Here is a 21,229-nt window from a genome sequence, read left to right as displayed (position 1 = left end):
TGCACTGTGCTGTTCACTCTGTTTTGGCAACACATAACTTGTTTTCCTTTTTTGGCCATATAGAATACCACAATATAACAAGTTCTAAATCCTTATGGAACATCTGAAACAATTTACGATAAAAGCAACCAAAAGCAGTTCCTTTTGACTGCACTGTCAAAATTATGTAGTGCAGAATCAAGAACGTTTTCAAAAACAAAAGMAGTCTCTTGCTTAGCAAATATTTGAAAATATTAAGTATTTTTTTGGTATTTAAAGTAATTCAGAGAAGTATAGTGTCAATATTTCTATGCAGGGAAATACAAATAGAGATTTCAGAAAACAGCATAAATTAATTACAGATCTAAGATTCATTGTTGATATTGTCTACTGTACTCTCAGTAAAGCGCTATTTCCTAATATTTGGTTATTAAGTACATTGTTTTGGAGGCTAAAGATAACTAAAGTTAAAGATGACTCTATGTTTGCTATTTTTCACCCTCACTTTAAGTAGTCTCTGCTAATATATGCTGGCAAGATGTACCTTTAAGATGTTAAAAAATGGCACAATCTGTTTTGTTTTCTCAATAAGATCTCCCAGTGTTACAGTGTGGATGAAAATGAGCTAGGACTATAAAACGAAATAAGAAAGTAAAGGGCACAAAAGGAAGCCATGAGGTAAATAACATGACGGTGCTTAGCACTTAACATAGTCTTTTCTTCAAAAAAATTATATCTTCACTTCTAATAAAAATAGCAGTGTAGATCCTCAACATTTACAGTGTAATTCATAGTGAACTGTCCTCCATTTGTAGTATATCCGATATATACATAATACATGCATTTAACGTGTGATTTGTTAAACAATATTTAATAAGTACACTTTTAAAATAGAATTAGATTTAGCAGGTACTTAGAAAGGTTACTAAGTTGCTCAAAATCAGTAATTAGTCCTCAGAATTAAATATCAAGTAACAATTTACTTGATTTTAAATTAACTGCATATGTAATGCACTCTCTTAAGCTAAGTCTTCCATGATTTCCTATTTCTCTGAAATTTGTAACTTTAAAAATATTCTTTATATGTACTTATCTGGACACTGAAATTGGGAAATAATTCATTTCTCACAATTTTGTAAATTTAAACAGTAGCAATTCAGAGCAAGATTCCCCACTGTTATAGAAAACAACTGACCTTATTATTATTATTAGTTGGAAGATACAGCAACTGCACTAAGAAAAATGAATCAGTAAACATCTACTTTCATTGTTTTCTACTGATATCCCTTCAGGTAAAATACTTCCACTGACTTTTTGTAGACTTACTTTGAACTCCATGGGAGCGCACTATTTTCCAAGTTTCCGAGGTTACCTCTTTTACATCCACTTGGTAATGATGGATGGGCACACCTCCATGCGAATCTGGCTTATTGAATGAAACTTTGGCAGTGGTTTGTGACAACTCTAAAATTCGTACTCCATAMGGATTTGATGGCACATCTAGAAAAACATAAACATCATTTTAAAATACAGCAACTAAACAGACCTAAAGTGATTCACAGATTCACAGAATATTTAAGGTTGGAAGGGACCTCTACAGATCATCTAGTCCAACCTTCCTGCTCMAGCAGGCACACCTAGAGCATGTGGCACAGGGTGGCGTCCAGACGGGTTTTGAAGACCTCCAGAGAAGGAGACTCCACAACACCCCTGGGCAGCCTGTTCCACTGCTCCGTCACCCTCACTGTACAGAAGTTGCTCCTCACCTGGAGACGGAACTTCTTATGCTTCAGCTGGTGGCCATTACCCCTCGTCCTATCACTGGCCACCAGTGAGAACAGCCTGTCCCCTTCCTCCCTGCATTCTCCCTTCCTGAACTTATACATATTAATCATATCCCCTCTGAGCCGTCTCTTCTCCAGAGAAAACAGGCCCAGCTCACTCAGCCTCTCTTCATACGAGAGATGTTACTTGATAATTTATCAAAATGCTCTCTCTCTAGAAGAGAGAAAAAAAATGAATATTGAATATGATGAAATAATGTTTGCCTTAGATAAATGACTTAAGCTTTCTAAAATACAGCCATCAGAAAATGAGGTTTATCTTCTTGTATGGTAAAGTTATGCAAAGGCATTTTCGATTTTTTCTTTTTATAACAYGATCTTTTATAATAGCTAACTTGGTAAATAGGAAAATATAAGAGTTGATTGATTATTTTGTTTACTATATAATTACATAAAGGAGAATAACCAACTTTAAATCAAATTTAACAGGAGGAACAGTTATGGCTAAATAGATCATTCAGAGACTGAATTCCCCTAAATGAGATTAAGTCAGCAAACTATAGAAATCATTTGGCTATTTTTATGAAAATCTGAAATAGAGCTGAACATATAAATAGTCTTTCTTTCTTTTTTTTTTTTTTTTCCAATAGATTGGATTCCAAACTACTAGAAATGAATATTAACAAAAGGTTTCTATTCTCCTTTGAGTTTAAGAAATAATTTGCAGAACAGGTTGGAAGACCAGAAATCAAAAGTAAATATATAGCTTTCAAAGTAGAAAAGAACCATGAAATATAAAACATGTGTTTGTAGTACTGGATATGAAATAAAAGTAAAAAAAACCCCATAGAGTCATTACAYGTTTAGAAAAGGGAACACTTACATTACACTTATAACAAATGACCGAACTAAACACATAGAAGACTGATTTTTCTAATTGTTCTACATTTTCTAGTGTTATAGTTACAAAAAAGTAAATTGATTTAAATTACTGAAATTGAAAAAAATAGTTTTGCAAACAATTGACCACGGATTTGAAATGTGCTTAGAAAAAAACTCTTCTGATACATTTGACAGCTATTTATTTACAGTCTCCTTTTTGCTTCACATTTGACAATTCTTTTGTTTCCATAGTAAACAAGATTTGTTTACAAAGATTGTACAAGAGCCTGAAGTACATCAAAGCCTATCATTTGGTCAGTCAGTATTAAAAATTTTACATTAAAAACATAGGATTTATTCATGGGCTCTCAGACAGTCAAGCATAAAAAGAGAATCAATATGAGCTTCTCCCAGGCAGTACTGCTACTTGAATAAAAACTGTAATAAAATATTGAAGAATGGGGTTAAGGATAACGATATCCTTCTATGAACTGACATGGAAAGGGCCACTGACCAAATGTTGCTGGAGTGGCTGAATTGCCCAATTTTTAATAATCATGAATTGATGTGTTTCCAGGAAAGCTCCCTAGCACTTATCGAAGTTGAATGCCCAAACACTGAAACCATATCTGAGTGGATTCCTACAGTTAATCTTTCTGAACACAGGTGTTCTGAAACCTCCCTAACTATTACTTATCGAGTTAAAAATATTATACATTTATTTTCATGGATGTACATTCTGCCTGTCTTTTACTCAAAGACTCAAGTAAATGTGTTAAAGAGTCCACACAGTTTTAGATTTAGACTGAATACACCTAGAATACACTTGAGGGATTTAAACCAGCTATACCAGTTTCTAGCTAAAAAAAGCATTAATCCCAAATGTATGAGGAGTTTGAGGATTAGAACCACCTGGTGCGTGCTTTCCAGCTTGTCCCTACAGAACAAGAATTATTTCCATCAGTGACAGTGCCTTAAGAACCATCCCATGGACAGATTCCCTCTTGCTAGCTCAAATGACTATTTTAAGAAGAGTAGGAAAACTCCAACATAAGAACAACAGAAAAATAGTCCAGGATCATCAAAATACAGTGGCATGGCACAGTCCGGGAGATGCTGAGAGATCACTCAGGRCAGGGACGATGAATCTGGCTCTCCAGTCCTGAAGGTGAATGGCCTTACCTTGTAGCCATGAGTTCAAAGGGGCTCTGCATAACTACAGTACTACAAATAATTCCTAAAATGATTTATACCTTTGCTGTTGTTAAGTGTTCAATATTGAAGCTTTAAAAAACACGGCATAAAGAAGACATTTTTAAGAACAAATCTTATGTTCTCTTCTGAAGATTCAAGTGTAATTTATGCCAAATGAAGATATGGTTCCATTTGATAATAAGCATAAAATAAAGCTCTTAGGAAATTCATCCTTTTTGTTTACTTTTTTTCTTATTTGCATAACTAGCATGATGCAGCACATTTACAACTCACTAAAGTGTGAAATACAATCATAATACTATATTAAATATTTGTTCCATAATTCAAACCATCCATCCACATATATATAGGTAAGTTTTATACAATATTCAGATATGAATTACATCAGTGTTACACTGTTTAACCAAACAAACCTGTAGAAAACACAACAGAAGACACATTACCAGTCACAACCAGAAACAACTACTAGCATCCTCATTTAGATAGCACAAAATAAAATAACTATCACCTTCAGACTAGTTATATCTATAACTTTTTCCCCAAAGAAGATCATTAGTGGCTTAATGAACTGAATCTAATTTTGCAGTTCTCTAATGAGTATGAATTTGGTTGTGCAAAGTAAACAGCCCTCTGGTCCTGATCTAGCTAAACATTTCAGCTTGTGAGCAAGCACCGTCAGCTAAAATTATCTGGAGCGCTGCCATCGTTTTGGTGTTAGAATATAAGGTCYTAGCTCAGTGTTTAGTAGGAATGAAGAATAATTTGCAAGACTGTGTCCATTGCAGTCTGCACCTGGAAGAATAGAACTGCTATATTATTTTCTTTGCTCCAATAAAACAAAAAGAAATGAATCAGAAAGCTTAGTTTCAGGCTATTAATTTTGCATATCCTGCTATGGATACTAAGAAGTATGAGATGGAGACAGTGTCAGATTTATATTCCACACATGCTCTAAAGATCACACTTATTAATAGACAATATTGATATTATGGTGTTTTTTTTTTCTTTTTTTTTGGTCTTAGAATTCCTACTGCTATCACTGCTGTTCTTGTATTGCTGTCAAAATGAAGGGGAATTTATCAGAAGTTAAACCTTTAAATTTTAAAAAATAATAATTTAAGACAATTCAAATAATCTTTCAGACATTTAGTCAGCTTCTTTCTATAGTGTCTTTGTCTCTGTCTAGTAGTGTGACTATATTAATGTATATTAAAGAATTCCTTAGAACTAAAGATTCCTAAATATTAACTATGAAATTGCACGTCATACATTTTTTACTCACTGAATGAAGCTTGTTAGCACAAATAAACATTGTGATACATTTGCCTAAATTAAATAAGGGTTGAACTAGTTCCAAAAACCTAATTGCAGTTGATAGAGAAATACATCCAGAATTATTAGCACATACTTATCCTCCACTTATAGGTAAATGCTCATACTCTATGTCCTGTTTTACCTAATCTGTTCAACAAATAACAAGCCTTTTTCATTTGGGATTTTATTTTCAAGCTTTGTTGTAGAAAGTTTTACGGAAAAAAAAAATCTTAGAATTAAGCTGTTATGATGTAAATGGAAAAATGGTATTGGGGTCAGAGACTTCCAATTAGCTCTTGCCTCTTCACCTTCTGTCATTAAGGTCCTAGTGCAGTTCTACAGCTCCTCCTATCTCTATATACATAAGTTCACTGAAAGGAACAGCACCTCGAACTGCCAAAAGTAAGCAGCATCAGGACCATAACAGGTCACAGGATGTAATTTATATGAAGTTCAATCTTTCCCATGTCTTCACATGCTCTTCATRCTATTATTCTTCATCTTCATTGACCTTCTCTGTATACAGGATGTTTAAGTTATATTTCATTAAATAAAATGAGACTTCTCAATATCTAATCAAATTTCAGGACTTATTTTAACTTTGCTTTTCAATTTCCTGTGACATTGCTGTAGAGCGGAAATATGCAGCATCTCTCATTTCTTTAGGTCCTATTATATGTTACTACCTCTAAATAATGGAAAATGTTGGGTGTTCTATATTATCTTGTAGAAAACAAAACATATCAAAAAACAAGAATTATGTATCAAGACAACTTTGAAATTCATCAGCAGAGATCAGCTAATCTGAAAATTATTTATATACACTACCTATCAGCATGGCTTCTGACATTACCTGTTCATGTTAAATCTTAGTTGCTGCAGTTTCAGGMATGATGTGATGAGATGAACATCTCAACTTACATCAGAAATAAAAATATGCATGTAGGAGTAAAGATTGAAAAAAAATAAAATGGAGGTAAAAGGATGAGTCAGAAACTCTATAACATCACAGAATTAGGAGACAGAAGAAAGGGAACTCTGGAGGGAATAAGGCCATGAGAGCCATAGAGGTTGTCGTGACAGCAGTCCCAGCATGTGAAGCTGCGCACTGACCGAATTCCCAGGCAGACCCTCTGCTTTGTCAACAGCCTCTGGCTGCTTCACAGTCAGCAGCAACTCAAGGCTGACGCAGCTGAGAAAAGGAAATGGCTCTAGTAAAGGAGTTGAGTCCTACCCTGCATCCAGCAAGGATATCTGACCCGTGTGTCCAGCAGCCTCCTGCCTCCTGCCTGTGACCCCTCCTTGTGGTTCCCAGTGCTCCACACGCACTCTGTAGCTAAGTCCTTTACCAAACCCATCCTTCTGAACCTCTTAGCAACCTAGAGTGTCTCTTTCTGGTGGAATCTGATCCTGTCTTGATCAGTTTGTGGCCACAGAGGGGAATAAGGGTTTACTTGTAGCGGCTCTGGACTCTGCCTAGTTTTATATTGCCATGTGCAAAATACACATTAGCATTTAAATATCAAATTAACCTAAAAATATCTGGGTTAACTCTCTATGCCATAACCTTAGCATTTATCATTTTAAGATAATAATATATCCATTCAAATAACATGGTCTAAGATTATAGCTGGCAATATAATTTTCTATTCACCTATCTAAAAACATTTGAAATAATAATATTGAGACCTCATCAAAAAAGTAAAATATATGCTAAATAGTTAACATTATCTCTCTACATACTAATATTTCAATAAACTATGACTAAACTATGACTATCTGGGCAATTCTAGGAACATCTCTGCTCACCTCAGGCTCTGAAAGCCATTGGGACAATCTGCCAAGCTCACCTGGCTTGCCAAAGCCTAAGCCTGTCATAGAGAAAAAACAGAGTATAAGCAGACTTCTATAATAAAAGCTGTCTTTTTGAAGCAAAGTCATTAATTCATAGCGCCAAGAAAAAGAATTTTTTTTCTTAATTCTACATATTATTCAAACAGTAAATGAAACAGTTAAGCAATCAAAAAGGAGGATGCCAACCATTTGGTTTTTTCAAAAATTATTAACCAAAAATTCAGTGCAGAACACCTCCAAATCTTAAGGCTTCTGTGAGTGCTGAATGTTGTCAGCATTTCCTAAGTAATGACCAACACTTTACAGTTTAAAACCTTGAATAGGCTGCAGTTCTTCTATTGTTCTGAAAGGTTTTATGAAAKTGTCTGGAGTTCAGGCTGATTCAGTAGCACTGTATAATTAGACTGAACTGGTAGAGTTCGCCTGTCATACAAAATGGTATAGTTGAAAATTGTACCTCTGTTTTTAAAAAATCTTATGCTATTATCAACAGGTCTATTTCTAAAGGAGAAAACAGAAATAAAGACATCAACAATGTGTGGTTTGGTAACTTTTTAAGTAGCAGGAAATTAAAAACAATAGACTTATTTTGCTGAAAATGAACAACAAAAGAAGAAAATGGATCAAAACAGAAAACAAGCAGTCATTCCTGCAGAATTTTAAGAGAAAACAATTCAGTAAAATACTAATTACATTTGTAAAATTTACAATAGCAGGATACTTTGCTTAATACTATCTCCCAACTGGAAACAGTATATTTTCCATGACAAATGCACTCTAAAAGCAGGCTATGCCCCAGCATCAGTACTTACAAATCAGTCAGAAGAAAATCCAGGCTGTACTGAAACCCACGAAAAAAAGAATTACTCCTGTGATTACTGTGATATTTAATCCCTAGTAGCCTCTATATCTCCAGTATAGTGAATGCATTACACTGCTGGATGTAGTGCCTAGCACAACAGAGCCCTGACATACCCAAAAGAAGTATTTCCAACCACACATAAATATTACATTATAATAACTCATATGAAGGGTTCACTATTACTATTACAAAACCCCTGTTTGCTCCCCTTTTCTGTATTCCATCATATAGAATATCCATATATACCTAACCTTTAATATAACTAACAATTAATAAGTAGAGAGGTTTCCTAATTAGAAACAGAATAGTTGGAAGATAAATTAATTGATAATTAATGGATGAAGCAAAATCATGTAATCTATGCATTATAACTGCAGATATCAGCAAAAATGAAGTAATGTACATAGTTTACATTATTTTAAATGTATATATCACATGTTGTGAGACCTTGAGCCTGCTCAACAAACATTGGCCCATTCCAAATGAAAATACAATTGGAAAAAAATGCTAGAGCACTTTTGCTGTCACTCAAAAGTTAATTCTCATCAAGAACTAATMTACAGTTACATATTCATATATGAAGTAACTGTAGATGGAACTAAAAATGTATTCAGAAATTCTATCTGAATTGGTCATTGAACATCTCAGAGCTTGATTTCAATCTAGCACGCTAGATCAGATTCTGCCTTTAAATAATTAAGATTGCAAATGAAGACAGAATTTAGTATTCCTTGTCTCTAGACACGGAAAAGAAAATCTTTGCTTAAGTATTTCAATCTTTTCTGACCCTGGGTTTCTCATTAAAATACATGGAGGAAACCAGAGAAATCYTTCTTATGCTTTTCTTTGTACCTTATTTTTATTGCATGCAAATCAGAAGTCTATCCACTGAAATCATGAAGATACACTGTTATAAATTTGGAAAGTATAACAACAGAGAAAAGAAGAGCTGCTTTTTCAATATATCAGAAGGGCTTAAAATGAAATGTAAAGAAGATTTATATCCTGAGGGAACTGGTATAGTTTACTTTGTACTTCTACTCCGCTTTTACAGAATTAAAATAAAACTGCAAACATTCAGTTGAAATAGAAAGAACCAAACACAGTGTGTCTGAACGTCATTTTGATGAAGACAAAGAAACTTTTGACACAATTGATTTACTTACCAGCTTGACCAAGTATATATTCCTGATATCTTGCTCCTATTCTGTTTGTGGCTGTACAATTATATCGTCCAAAATCGTTGTCAGATGTGGGAGCAATCTTTAAAATAAATACAGTTTATAATTATTAGTTTCTAATCTAATACCAAAACTCATGCAATGTATGTTCTGCTTAACCAATATGCAGGTATGTTCTTACTCTATCCTATTTAGTGTACTTTATAAAATATAGACCTAAACACATCCTTTTCAAGACAAACTCCAGCTTTCAAATTCAAATGGGCAAACCAAATGAAGGAAAAGTGCTGACACTTTGCAATTTCACTTTTGAAACAAGGAAGAAAATTCAATAAGTCACACATTTATTCATAAATACACTATTTGCAGATACTGATATTTTGACTGAAATAGGCAGTCAGGCAGATAGGTCTAAAAACTGCTGCTTGCTATAGTTGATGCAAAGATAATATTCTACTTCTTATTTTTTGAAGAATTCACAATATACCAGATATTCCCTGGAAAAGAAGATATAAGGAATTTGTTTCAGCTGTATACTCAGGCGAATAAGTAGGTAAAACAGAATAAATAATAGATACCACTGCAAAAGGGAGATAATGTTTTAATGGTGTCTAGTCTCCTGCCCTGCTGTCCAGATGATACCTTCTCTTGGGAGGACCTCATAAGAGCCCTCTAAAAGCTAAAAACATTTTTTGTGTCATTAAATAATGCTTTACGAAATCTGTACTTAAAGTCATGTAACCTGAAAGATGACTCTCAAATAAAAATAAGATTGTGTTTCTTTAAATTTGTCTCCTTTATTTTATAGGGAGTTACAGAACTAGGATTCTAATGTTAATCTGTAGAGGAGCTCTAATGTAACGTGACAGCAAGCAAGGGCTGCCTGTGTTTTCCTAATCAGCATTTTCACTTCCACTTTTTAGTATAAATTTTAATTACACAAATTACTGCAATTCTCTACTAAAGGCAGATATCTCCTACCCTTCTATGATTTTAAAAACCATGAGAAAATATGGAAGGTAAAAAGTTTCCAAACCCTTATCTGGGAGAAATACATTATTTTCAGAAGAAGAAACAACAAAGAGGTCAGATCATAAAACCTTTGTAAATCCATCTTTTATGAAGGCAGTAGTGGCTCCATGAAGTCCCTTTTAAGGAATATACATCTTTATTGAAAACATATGTTAAAATAGACTCAAAAAATATGTTAACTGACAACCTATATAAATAAGCAATATGTTTGAGCTTGTTAAGCAATGTTGATGTTTCAGAAGTATTCTTCCTACAATAACAACAATTTTTTTTTCCCAGGTTATCCTGATGACACCATCTAGCTGAATTAGAGTAACTGAATATCTGCTGCTAGAATGTTATAAAAGAACGTTAAAACTCTCTGGGAGAAGGTAAAATTAATATAGTTCACTCACACATTTCTGATGAGATAAATACCTGCTCATACACAATTAAAGACTCAGCTAAGTCAATCAGTAAAATCACTAAMGTCAGACACTATATATACAAATTTTTATGTAAAAAAAGATTCCGGTAAGGCTTTTAGAAAACAGAATATGATTTTCTATCACAGACCATCTTTCATCAAATTTTAGATAACTTTTCAATCATTTGCTGGTATTACTCATATAGGAAGGTCATGAGGATAACAAATGATGTACAAAATGTGGAGAATGATCATTTCTGCCAAGATATATAGAGATCACTTCATAACCTGACATCGTAACAGTTTTTAATAGCTCATTTATAGTGACATCTCTCTTACCAACATAAAGGAACGAAAACAGCTCTCCATACACATATGTCAGTTTGTCACCAATTTTAAGCTTTTTAATGTATGCCATTATACTATCCTTTGACAGTGTATTACCTATGTTCTCTACTTCCCTCTGCCCCAATCCCCTCAAGAAACATTCACTTAACCTGTTTTTATGAAACTCAGTTTTTCTATTATCTTTTTTACCAAAAGGAAGAGCAAAATTAGCTTCCTCACATTACTACGCTCACAGTAAATGCCAAGGAACGAGGTTAATTGCATGGACTTTAGGAAAAAGACAAGTGAGCCACACAGTCTTTATATTTCCTTAACCTCTTTTCTCATGGCAACTGAGAAGATAATGCTCAGGCACCTAGGAGTAGATACAAAACTTTCTCCAAAGCTCTTTACTAGAGCAGTGAGTATGTAACCCAGTAATAGGTGTGACCAGCTATGGAGACAGTGGTTATAGATTTTGTACAGTAAMTTGTTTAATTAAGGACTATGATTTGTTGTATATTATTAATGAGCATTCGACTGCTGAGATAAGTTGATAAACTGGCTGTTTAATTAAAATCCATTCTTTGTTTTCTGTCTTTCTTAGGCAACATTCTCAAGAAGAACTTCCAGACTAGAGAATGAAGTTTAGGTCTCATTTTGCTTTGAAAAAACGATAATCATCAAATCCAAATGCAGYTTCATATTCTTTACTATTCTGTCTTAACTTTGACTAAAGCCACACAAATCTTTTTTTGAACAGATTAAGCACCTATCAGATATTCACTTTTATTTTTAGTATCAATCTGATGGTTTTAAATTTACTTATGTAGCTATTAACTTGCAAGCAACATAAGTTRCATCACTGTTTACTGCAGATGGAAAACAGAAGGGGAGAGACATGCAAATATGGTTTATTTTCTAACTTATCACAAGAAATGTGGAGATGATTCAGTTCATCTTATYCTTAAATGGATTGTGTAGTACTTGCAGTAACCCCAGAATAAGAAATAAATTTACTAATGCCACATTACAGATTCCCATTTTAAGCCTTACCTCTAAAATCAGCTTTCTTCCTGCACTATAGGTCTTCAGATGTGTTGTATTTTTTGCAGGTAAAACTAATTTTCCTCTTCTCCACTGAACTGACGCAGATGGATTAGCTAGCACTTCACAGCTTATATTGATAGGATTACCTTCCCAAGAATAGTACATGGTTTGATTTGACACAAATGTTGGAGCATCTGGAAAAAGAAAGTAATGTATGTTATCTGCTTAAAATCTACAGCCATCCCCCGTGTGACAAAGAGAAATGATACAACGTTTATCTATATCTATATGAATATCTACAGATGGATATATATATATATCATGGATATATTGTCCAGTTATTGATAATACAACAWCATCGTTTGCCATGGAGAAATTATTCTAGCTTCCTGAATGCTTGTTGATGTCTAAGAGCACCACCCAACTCCTATCTGAATTATCTAATAGTYCATGAAACCTTTCTGAAGGGAGATGTTCAGTTGAGTGAATAAATCTAGAACAACATTTTTAAAAGAAAGAAAGAAATATGTTGTATTCTGCTCACTTGCGATAAAACATTGTGAATGTAAGCACTTTAAGTGTTTAGGATAATCATGTAAGTACCTTATAGRATCACTGAGCTAAAAGATGCTGCCTTTTTCTTCCCAATCTGACTCTAAACAGCTACATTAAGCATGTAACCGTATATTAATCCCATATACAAAGAAAATTGCTGGGATGAAAAGGAATTATGACCTTTGGATCACAGGAGTTTTTTTTTTTTTTACTTATAGCTTCCACAGACAGCAGAAACGGTTTAATGTGATTCAGAAAATCAAAGGGAGGTCCTCTTCCCCTGCACTTTTGATATTGTCTTAGGCAAGCCAATCCTTTTGCATATCTAAGATTTATTTGAAAATCAATTTCACATTTTAATCCCACTCATATTTTAGGAGCATTAAGAAAATATTTTTTGTATTTCTGAACGTTAAGTCGCAATCTCTAGCAATTTAATTCTGAGAGAAAGAGAGAATGATCAAGGATATCTGACACCATGGGATCTCTTTTTAATATTTAAAATATACATGCATATATTTATATTTTGATAAAAAGCTCCTAAGTGCTTGTTCATGCATGCCTAAAAATTTTATTATTTTAGTCTTCTCACAATGAGTTTAACTTYAGGTAAGAAAATTATTTGCAATTGTACCAGAGAGGAGAACAGAACACATGTAGCTGAAGACTAAAATTTAGCATCAGAGGTGTTGATTARAACTGATTTGTTGTTTTAGAAGTGTATGTTTGCAACCATAGTGAATTTGTCATTGGGAAAAATCATACCCTTTTCTACATTTCTGCTGCTGCTTTAACCAAAAAGGACTGTCACCACTACCAGTTTTAAGCACAGATCAAGGGTGATACATTCCTCATCAGCATTTATTTCCAGAAATATTAAGGTATTATTTTTGTAAGGAAGCAGCTGGTTTCATCCATATAAGTGGATGAATATGTCTTATGATGYTTATATTTAGCACATATATTAACTAACCTTATTTTCCAAAATGCTATCATCAGTAATTCTACTCCTATTTGATTCTCATAAACCTCTTAAAAACATATTTTGGCATTACGTATTTTTATGCCACAGATGGACAATTGGATGAAGCTYCTCGAAGAAGAGAGCAAACTGGGCACCTAGCTGTTTTAGGCTAACGATGAATTCTCACTTTAAAATACTGAGAGTCAGATCTGTGGCTTTTCCTGCGGAAATGCAGTTACCAGTGGGAGCCACTTGGAATAAAACTGCATGAATTGAYTTCTGCCTGGCAGGCAGTGTTCTGCTCTGAACATATGTGTAACATATGGATAGAAATCCCATCACGGTGTGCATGAGACACAAAATGTGGTTCTTTCACAAAACATTTTGGACCAGCGTTTTGTCTTCCATAAGGCACAACTTCTCAAAATGAGTTCATTCCCTCAGTGCACACTGCCATAAACGTGCAAGACACAAAGCTGATCGGTTCAAACTCAAGTAATTTTCCTCCCTAGGTAACATCATGTGGTTTGATGCTTTCTGTTGATTTGAATATACTATATATGTTGACTGAATATTACTTGGGTAATTAATACCCTATTTAAAGTCTTAGAATTTTTAAAAAAGAGGAGTGTAACTCTTACACTCTAAGTACAAGAAGTCAGCACAATGAGAACACTCAGAATAGACACCTCTCTTTTCCGAAATGCGGACTTTGAATAGTGACATTATTTATACTTTAAAAGAGTGACTGAGTCATAGATTGCCATTTATACATGGACGCTTTTAACCCATCAGCAATTTTCACATCACAAATCACAATCACGTCTAAAAGTCCATCAAATAACAATACATCCCCAAATCAACATTTCACCACTCCCCCTCCCCCCCCCCAAAAAAAAAGAAACACCCTCTAAAATAATAAAATAGGTCTGGAAAAAAAAGAGGCTTTGCAGAAATTTCTCAAGCATTATAAAGCTCTAACTGATGTTCAGATTTAACCAAAAGAAAATGGATGTATATCATGAGGATGGCTGTACTGATGGCTTGATTTGGAGCAATTATCTTGAACAAGGTAATTTTTGAYTACCTAGTCAGGAATGGGCTAAATTACTAGGAATGATGCTTCATAGAGAGAGAAGAGCTCTGGAAACCACTTTTTTTTTTCCAGTGAACATAAAGATTTTTTAATAGTACATGTCAGATTGTCAGCTCTGAGACACCAAGGACATCTCCTCTACCATGCTATTGGAAGCTTTTCTCTTAGAAACTTACTGCTATTGGAAAAAGGCCCCAGTCATCATGGACTTTCACAAAATGCATCCTCTAGAAAATCTAGTGCTTCTATTTTGCTCCCACATGTAAAAGGAACATACATTTTTGCAACTTCATTCACCCTAGTTAACAGCTTTTTCTCTCTCTTTTTTTTTTTTTTTTTTTTTTTTTTTTTTTTTAGATTCTTCTACATAGATGTTCGACAATAGTAAATACTTTGGAATTAATAGTTTTTTTTCCTGTAGCTAAAATAAACGAAGTCCCCAGACTGATACAGTAATTTTCAAATATTCTCTTGTAACAAGAACTGTACTGGACAGACTTCAACAAATGAGGTAATTAGATTTTAATATAAAACCATCTTTATGGAAGATAGAAACTACAGACCTTCAGGGCTGCTAATTTCATGATTTTACTTCCAATATCATGTGGCTGCAAGGAAAAAATTGCAAATCTGAATCTTAACTTTTCAACTAGAAAGGCAAATGGAACTAGGCAAATGGACTTATATACTAGGTTTTAAATTTCCAAGATTATTAGCTAAAGCTAGGGTTGTTTTTTGTTGGGCTCTGATTCTGAGATGAGAAGTTTGCCATAGGTGTATGTTTCCTTCACAAGAGACAGTAAGAAACCCACACTTTTTTTTACTAGCATTACAATAAAATGCATGATATTCTTCAATAGTATACAATAGGARTAGAGATCCCCCTCTTATTGGGAAACAGTACTGATTCCAAATACCCTTGACTGTGATATTAAGCACGATACTTATTGGCCATGCCTATTTCTCCACCTTTTACAGCTGTAATATCATTAACAACAGGGCTAAACAATTATTTGTCAGGAAGATAAAGCAATTATCCAGTGGCAGCCATGTATCTTGCTGATGATTTTTAATTTTTATAAATGGCGGGCAGTAAATGAGCACATTGCTCTGGGGTTTGGTGCTGTCATACTCACAGGAATTGAAAGTCTGCACTTTTATTTGAATTCCACATGACATTAAGGAAAAATGGAGTTGGCTTAACCACAAATTAAAATCCATAAATTTCACATTTGTAGTAGTGTCTACTGTGGACTGAGAAACCTGTAAAAAGCCTTTTTTGTTGTTGCTGCTGCTGCTGAATGCTTTTACACTTCATACTGCTGCATATTAAGGGTGGTATTGCAGTTTCTTCAGATGTTTTGGTTTAAGCTAAATTCAGTCTGAATTCAATAGTTTCCTGGTTTACTAGTTAATRATTTCTGAAAACGTGTAGTCTTGTGAGCTGTGGAAATCTCTGGCATGTATAAGAAACACATTTAGCTTAGCAACTGGCAATAGGCACAGCCTGCAAGTGACTGCTGGGAACCCTGCTCTGTGTTTTCAGTGAGGACAAGCCTGAGTTTACATTAGTACCTCAGACTGACTGCTCAAGAATTTATTTTGGGATGAAAAGTGCAGAAAATGTCTGCTAGATAGAGAAGAAATGGTAATGAAATCACAGATCAGTAAAATAAGCTAAATAAGCTAAGTATGTCAATGCTGATACTCACATGAAATAGTGCATATCTCTAATGACTGTCTTCCATATCAGTAAATCAACTCCTGGCCATGTGAGGTAGCACAGGAGGAATCTTGTTGTAAATCTCTCACATCTAGGACACAWGAATTCTGTGTTCTGAAAGCTTTTGTAGTCTGCTTTATTTTGACATTCTTACTGTAGAAATGAAAAAAAAAAATGGCTATTTCCAACTACTGAAACAGACCATTTTTGGATGCTTGCAGTTTGTATCTGAATTCAATTGTTGTATGTACTCCTGAATAGCATTATCAGAATAATTTAGGGTGATCAGACTTCTGACATCATATATTAGGTTACATAGTTCCCGTATAATAGTTGAGCACTGCAAGACCTTTCCCAAACCAGGATCCTAACCTCCTCTCTCATCTCTTCAACTTCCTCCTCCTATAGTACATTTCACATTTTGAGAACAAAATACAACTCCACATCTTTACCTTCCAATTTTCTTACCAGACATCCTTATCTCCACTAGATGCCTCCTATCTTTTCTTCCTTCTGTTACTAGCCTCCTATATCCCCAAATCCTAATGGTTGATCCTGTAATGTCTCCACTGAGCAAGACTCTCAGSCCCAGCATCTGCTCACGTTACATACAGTGTTGTCCAGAAAAGAAACAACAACAAAAAACCCTTCTCTGTATTAGAGACTGAAGATCCAAACAGAATCCCCGAAATACTACTCTGCATTTCCAGAATGTTGATTCTGCTAAACCTATATAACTCTTATCCCTCCGACGGAGCGCACAAACTCTGTACTTCCCTCCTTACTATAGAGCTGTGCTGCAAAGGCTCCACACCAGGTCCGAGGCACCTGCCCTCACACACATAAACGCAACCAAAGTTGTAGCTTCAAAGACRATATACTGCTCTGTGCAAGTTTTACGATCATACTATCATAGAATTAAATTATCTTCTTCAGGATTTTCAGATGCTTCTAAGATGCTAGTACACTTTGCTACTTCTGATTTGCTGACCTAGCTTTAGGGCATAATAAATTACAAACTTGCAAACTTGTTCTTTTTTTTTTTTTTTTAGGCCATATGATAGTGTTTATCAGTGTTGTTTTCTGGCTGTGATAAAAACATAGGGCTGGACCACCATAAATTATCTGAATTAATTGAGTAGTGCAGAGATGTTCCTTCTCTGTCTTCTTTTAAAAGAAACGTCTGTCTACCTTTATGACATTTTATGAGAGCCTTAAGTAGTGGGAACACTATGTGGCATGAAATGGGCTACAAAATTTGCAACATCCTGCACATACTGGCGACATTGTCACCAGTTGGAAGTCTGCCTMTGAAAGTAGGTATAATTTGTGACTCAGCTGGTTCAACCGGCTTTTAAGTAATTCTGTGTCTTTGCAAAGGTATGAAATGAAATGGCAAGAATCCAAAGCATCTGCATTAACTGCAATACAAAATAGCTCACTAACATAAAACAAAGTGAAAAGGTCTAAAAGACCAGTCTACCCAGGAAACTGAGTTTAATGCTGTTACATTAATGAGGTTGCTTTCAAATTGCAGTAGGTAAAAAATAGAAAGAAAAAGGCTTTTTCTCATCAAGCAATAAAGACAGCAGCATAGTAAATGTTTCCTTATAAATGAGCACAATGTTACAGATGCTACGCTTTTAAAAACTTTTTATAACACTGAAAAAAATGGCACTAGTCTGATAAGAAATACATCYGCAAGATTCATGTTCGGAGGAAAACTCCAGTAGTAAGAGAAGCATTTCCTCTTTAGAAGAAGTTTTAAATTATTTAATTGTTCTTCTAGAAAACAACCCTCTCTTAAGAAATCATTGTTGTTCAGAACATATGTTTGATTTCACACAAAAATGCACCATATTAATGATTGTGATAGTGTATCAAAAAAATACCATCTTTTTGTATAAATGAGTAAAGAAGATATTTCTGGACCATGCACCATATCAAAGAGTTGCCCTACCAGTACTTAAAATGGGGAATTTTAACTGAAATAGAGTGAAGTGAAAATTGGTATTGCAGCTATGTAAGAGCATAAGCTTCCCTGGACTCTTCCAAGGAACAAACTTCCCTGGTGATAACAGGATTAGTTCTGATGGTACCTGTACTTTCTACTGGCAATACTGGACCTTCAGAGAGAGCAACATCTCATCATAGGATGCATATGTCAGCACACAGTTAAATGCTGTCAATACTTCTTGATAATGCCCTGGTTAACCCAGTATGGGAAAGGAGACATTCACTTTTAAGAGTTGGACATCATGTTGGTKGATCACTATGGGCTTGTTTACATCCATTACAATTTTGTAATACCATCACTGCATCTCTACTGAGAATAACAACATGAAGAAAGATGATTCAGCCTATCTAGTATGTCAGAATTGTGTTCTCTCACTCTCTAATGTTMATCACTGCAGTGATAATTTGGAAAACTACAGCTAAGAAATATATGTGTTCTTTCATCAGATTTTTTTTCTACTTTTTATCAGGTCTGTTTTTTTTTTTTTTAAGAGTCCTCTATATCTACTGGATATATATTCAGCGAAACTGTCTTAGGTAAAAAARCTAAAAATATCACATAGAAATGTAAATACTTATTTGCATAGTAAAACTGTGACATTGAAAGGCACCTAGTAGTATTACACACAAAAATCCCTTTGTCATTCCCTACGTTTAACTCCCTCAGGCCTCTCTGAAGGCCTCTTCTTACTCTTATCTCTTGATTCAGCTACCTTTTAATCTATTTTTATGATTTTCTTAGTTAAAAAAATAGCTATCTAGGTGAAATGTACAGCTAACCACTATAGACACATCTGAATACCTAACATCTAATATAGATAATTTATGCCATCATACTCTCAAACTTTTCAAACAGTTGACTAAGCTATTACTACTAATATCCAACACATAATAGACTTTATATCTGTAAACGAACTGTACGGATAATGAAACATCATTAATAAAAATATTAATAATATGTCTCCTTTTGTCCTCTTGACCTTTCCTTACTAGATGGAAAAAAATTAAATAAATGCAACTAAACTAAATGTGGAGGTRACTTTGCAGGAAGAAACATTTTAAAATGCTTTGTCTTCCCTAGAGTATACATGTGTCTAGCATTTAATTCAGATAAAGGCAAGAGCAGGGTTCACCAGGGTTCACTGGTATCAAACCTGATAATCTTTTCCTGTMCCGGGGAACTGCTCTTATCAGTAAAAGCAACTGCAGCAAAGAACATGTACAAAATGTAGAAACTCTGTGCAATCATACTGTCAGTTGAAGTCCCGGCTAAGGGTAAGTAAGTAAAAGGATGAGACACTGACACCAGAGACTTCTTTATCTCCCTCAGGCCTGTTTAAGGTCCTGCCATTTGAGAGTGTAACAGGAACACGCTCCTGACTACACAAACAGCCACACACACAACAAAAAACCTCTAGAAAACATCTACAGTTATTAACTTGCMTAACAGCACTGGGAGCAGTGATTAGTCTTTACTAGGAGATATAAAACTTATCTTTTTATTTTTCTTTTTAAAATAGTTTCTGAAGCCTGAATATATATATATGTACCTGAATCTACACCTGAATACAGTTTTAAATAATAAAAACTCTGCTAACATGGCTCACTGGTGATTATGCAATGAGTCAGCCATACCTGAAAAAAATTCTTCTCAAAATAAGTTTTGAAGAGAACAAAGCCAAAATCACTGAAATAGAGATTGCAATATTTTGAAGAATTTTATGCTATTTGATAATTGAATATTTAGGGAAAAAGATAAGAGGGTATTATGTAAAATGTACTGAGAGCAATATTTTTAATTACAATTGAAAAGTGGAAAAAATATTGGATGGAAAATAACATAGAAAGAGTCAAACTATTTATTCAATACAGAATCTCATTAAACTTCTCYGTATTTTCCCATCGTTGTTACAGAAATATGAATTAGTTTAACTTTTGAATCTACTTTTTTTTTTTTTTTCTGTAAGTCTGTATCCTGAAAATTACAAAATGAAATAACTGCAATAAAGGAAAACTACAACATCTACTAGAGTAGGAAATGTAACTGTAGTTGAAGAAATTACTTTCAGCACTTATAACAACTCAGCACTGTATATAAACAGTGGTAAGAAGGTATTCATTATTCATTGATTCTTTGAAAACACTGTTTCATTATAGAAGAATATGGTAGAGAACAAATAATGGGAGAATGAGATTGGAAGGGGGTCAATTCCCTGTGAACACACTTCTCCAAAAGACAGAAGACATCTTCACCATTTGACAAATATTTTCTTGTCATACCAAAAAAAGACAACATATTATATTTGCTTATCGTATACCAGTGCAAAGCTATTTCTAACATTCCCCCCAAAACTGCCCTGACTGTTTAATCAGAATATTGTATGGACACAGATCTGTATTGCATCTCATCAAAAATGTTCTCTTTGCATGATGAAAATACCTTACACATAAGGAATACAGAGAAAATGGAATATGAATTCAACTTGATCCTCAGTTCTGTTGTTCATGGGGAGTGGCCTCAGCAGTTAACACAGAGGCAAAGCAGGCATTCAGTAACTGCCATCGCTGCATCCTCTGCCACCAAGGCACCCTCCCTGTTCAGCAGCCGATCAACGCTTCCCCTAGTCTTCCTTTTGCTGCTGATCTATTTGTAGAAGCCCTTCCTGTTGTTTCTGACATCCTTCGCTAACTTYAGTTCCCAATGGGACTTGGTCTTCCTCGTTGCATCCCTACATTCTCTGACAATACAAAAATATTYATATATTCCTTCAGTAATTCTTTTTTCAGAAGATTTATGAACTCTAAAAAAGTCTGCTACATCAAGAAAATATAGGTATCATCTTAGCATAAGGATAGATTTAAAATAATCTTCATCTATTTTCACATACACAACACTTGACTCTTCCACTATATACTCAAAATTAAATATGYTGCTCTATTCTTGTTAATTCAGTAATGAGAATGTTCTACTTTTAAAGTTGTAGGATCT

At 34.3% G+C, this 21,229-nt stretch overlaps 1 protein-coding gene across 2 annotated transcripts in view; it reads right to left on the bottom strand.

Moving 5' to 3' along the window:
- The window catches only part of NCAM2 (neural cell adhesion molecule 2), a 259,191-nt gene that overhangs the window by 56,466 nt on the left and 181,496 nt on the right, over positions 1-21,229 (bottom strand). For both annotated transcript variants that reach the window (XM_026033881.1, XM_026033882.1), the window contains exons 10-12: positions 11,893-12,080; positions 9,057-9,153; positions 1,306-1,479 (exon numbers count right to left, since the gene is read on the bottom strand). In XM_026033881.1, the coding sequence (XP_025889666.1) occupies positions 1,306-1,479; positions 9,057-9,153; positions 11,893-12,080 (459 nt within the window). The remainder of the gene's footprint in view (positions 1-1,305; positions 1,480-9,056; positions 9,154-11,892; positions 12,081-21,229) is intronic.

The sequence above is a fragment of the Nothoprocta perdicaria genome, unplaced genomic scaffold, assembly GCF_003342845.1.
Source record: "Nothoprocta perdicaria isolate Ctin4 unplaced genomic scaffold, notPer1 scaffold_135, whole genome shotgun sequence".
NCBI classification, from domain to species: Eukaryota; Metazoa; Chordata; class Aves; order Tinamiformes; family Tinamidae; genus Nothoprocta; species Nothoprocta perdicaria.
Note: the sequence above shows the minus strand (reverse complement) of the source record. Positions and strands in the feature narration are given on the sequence as shown.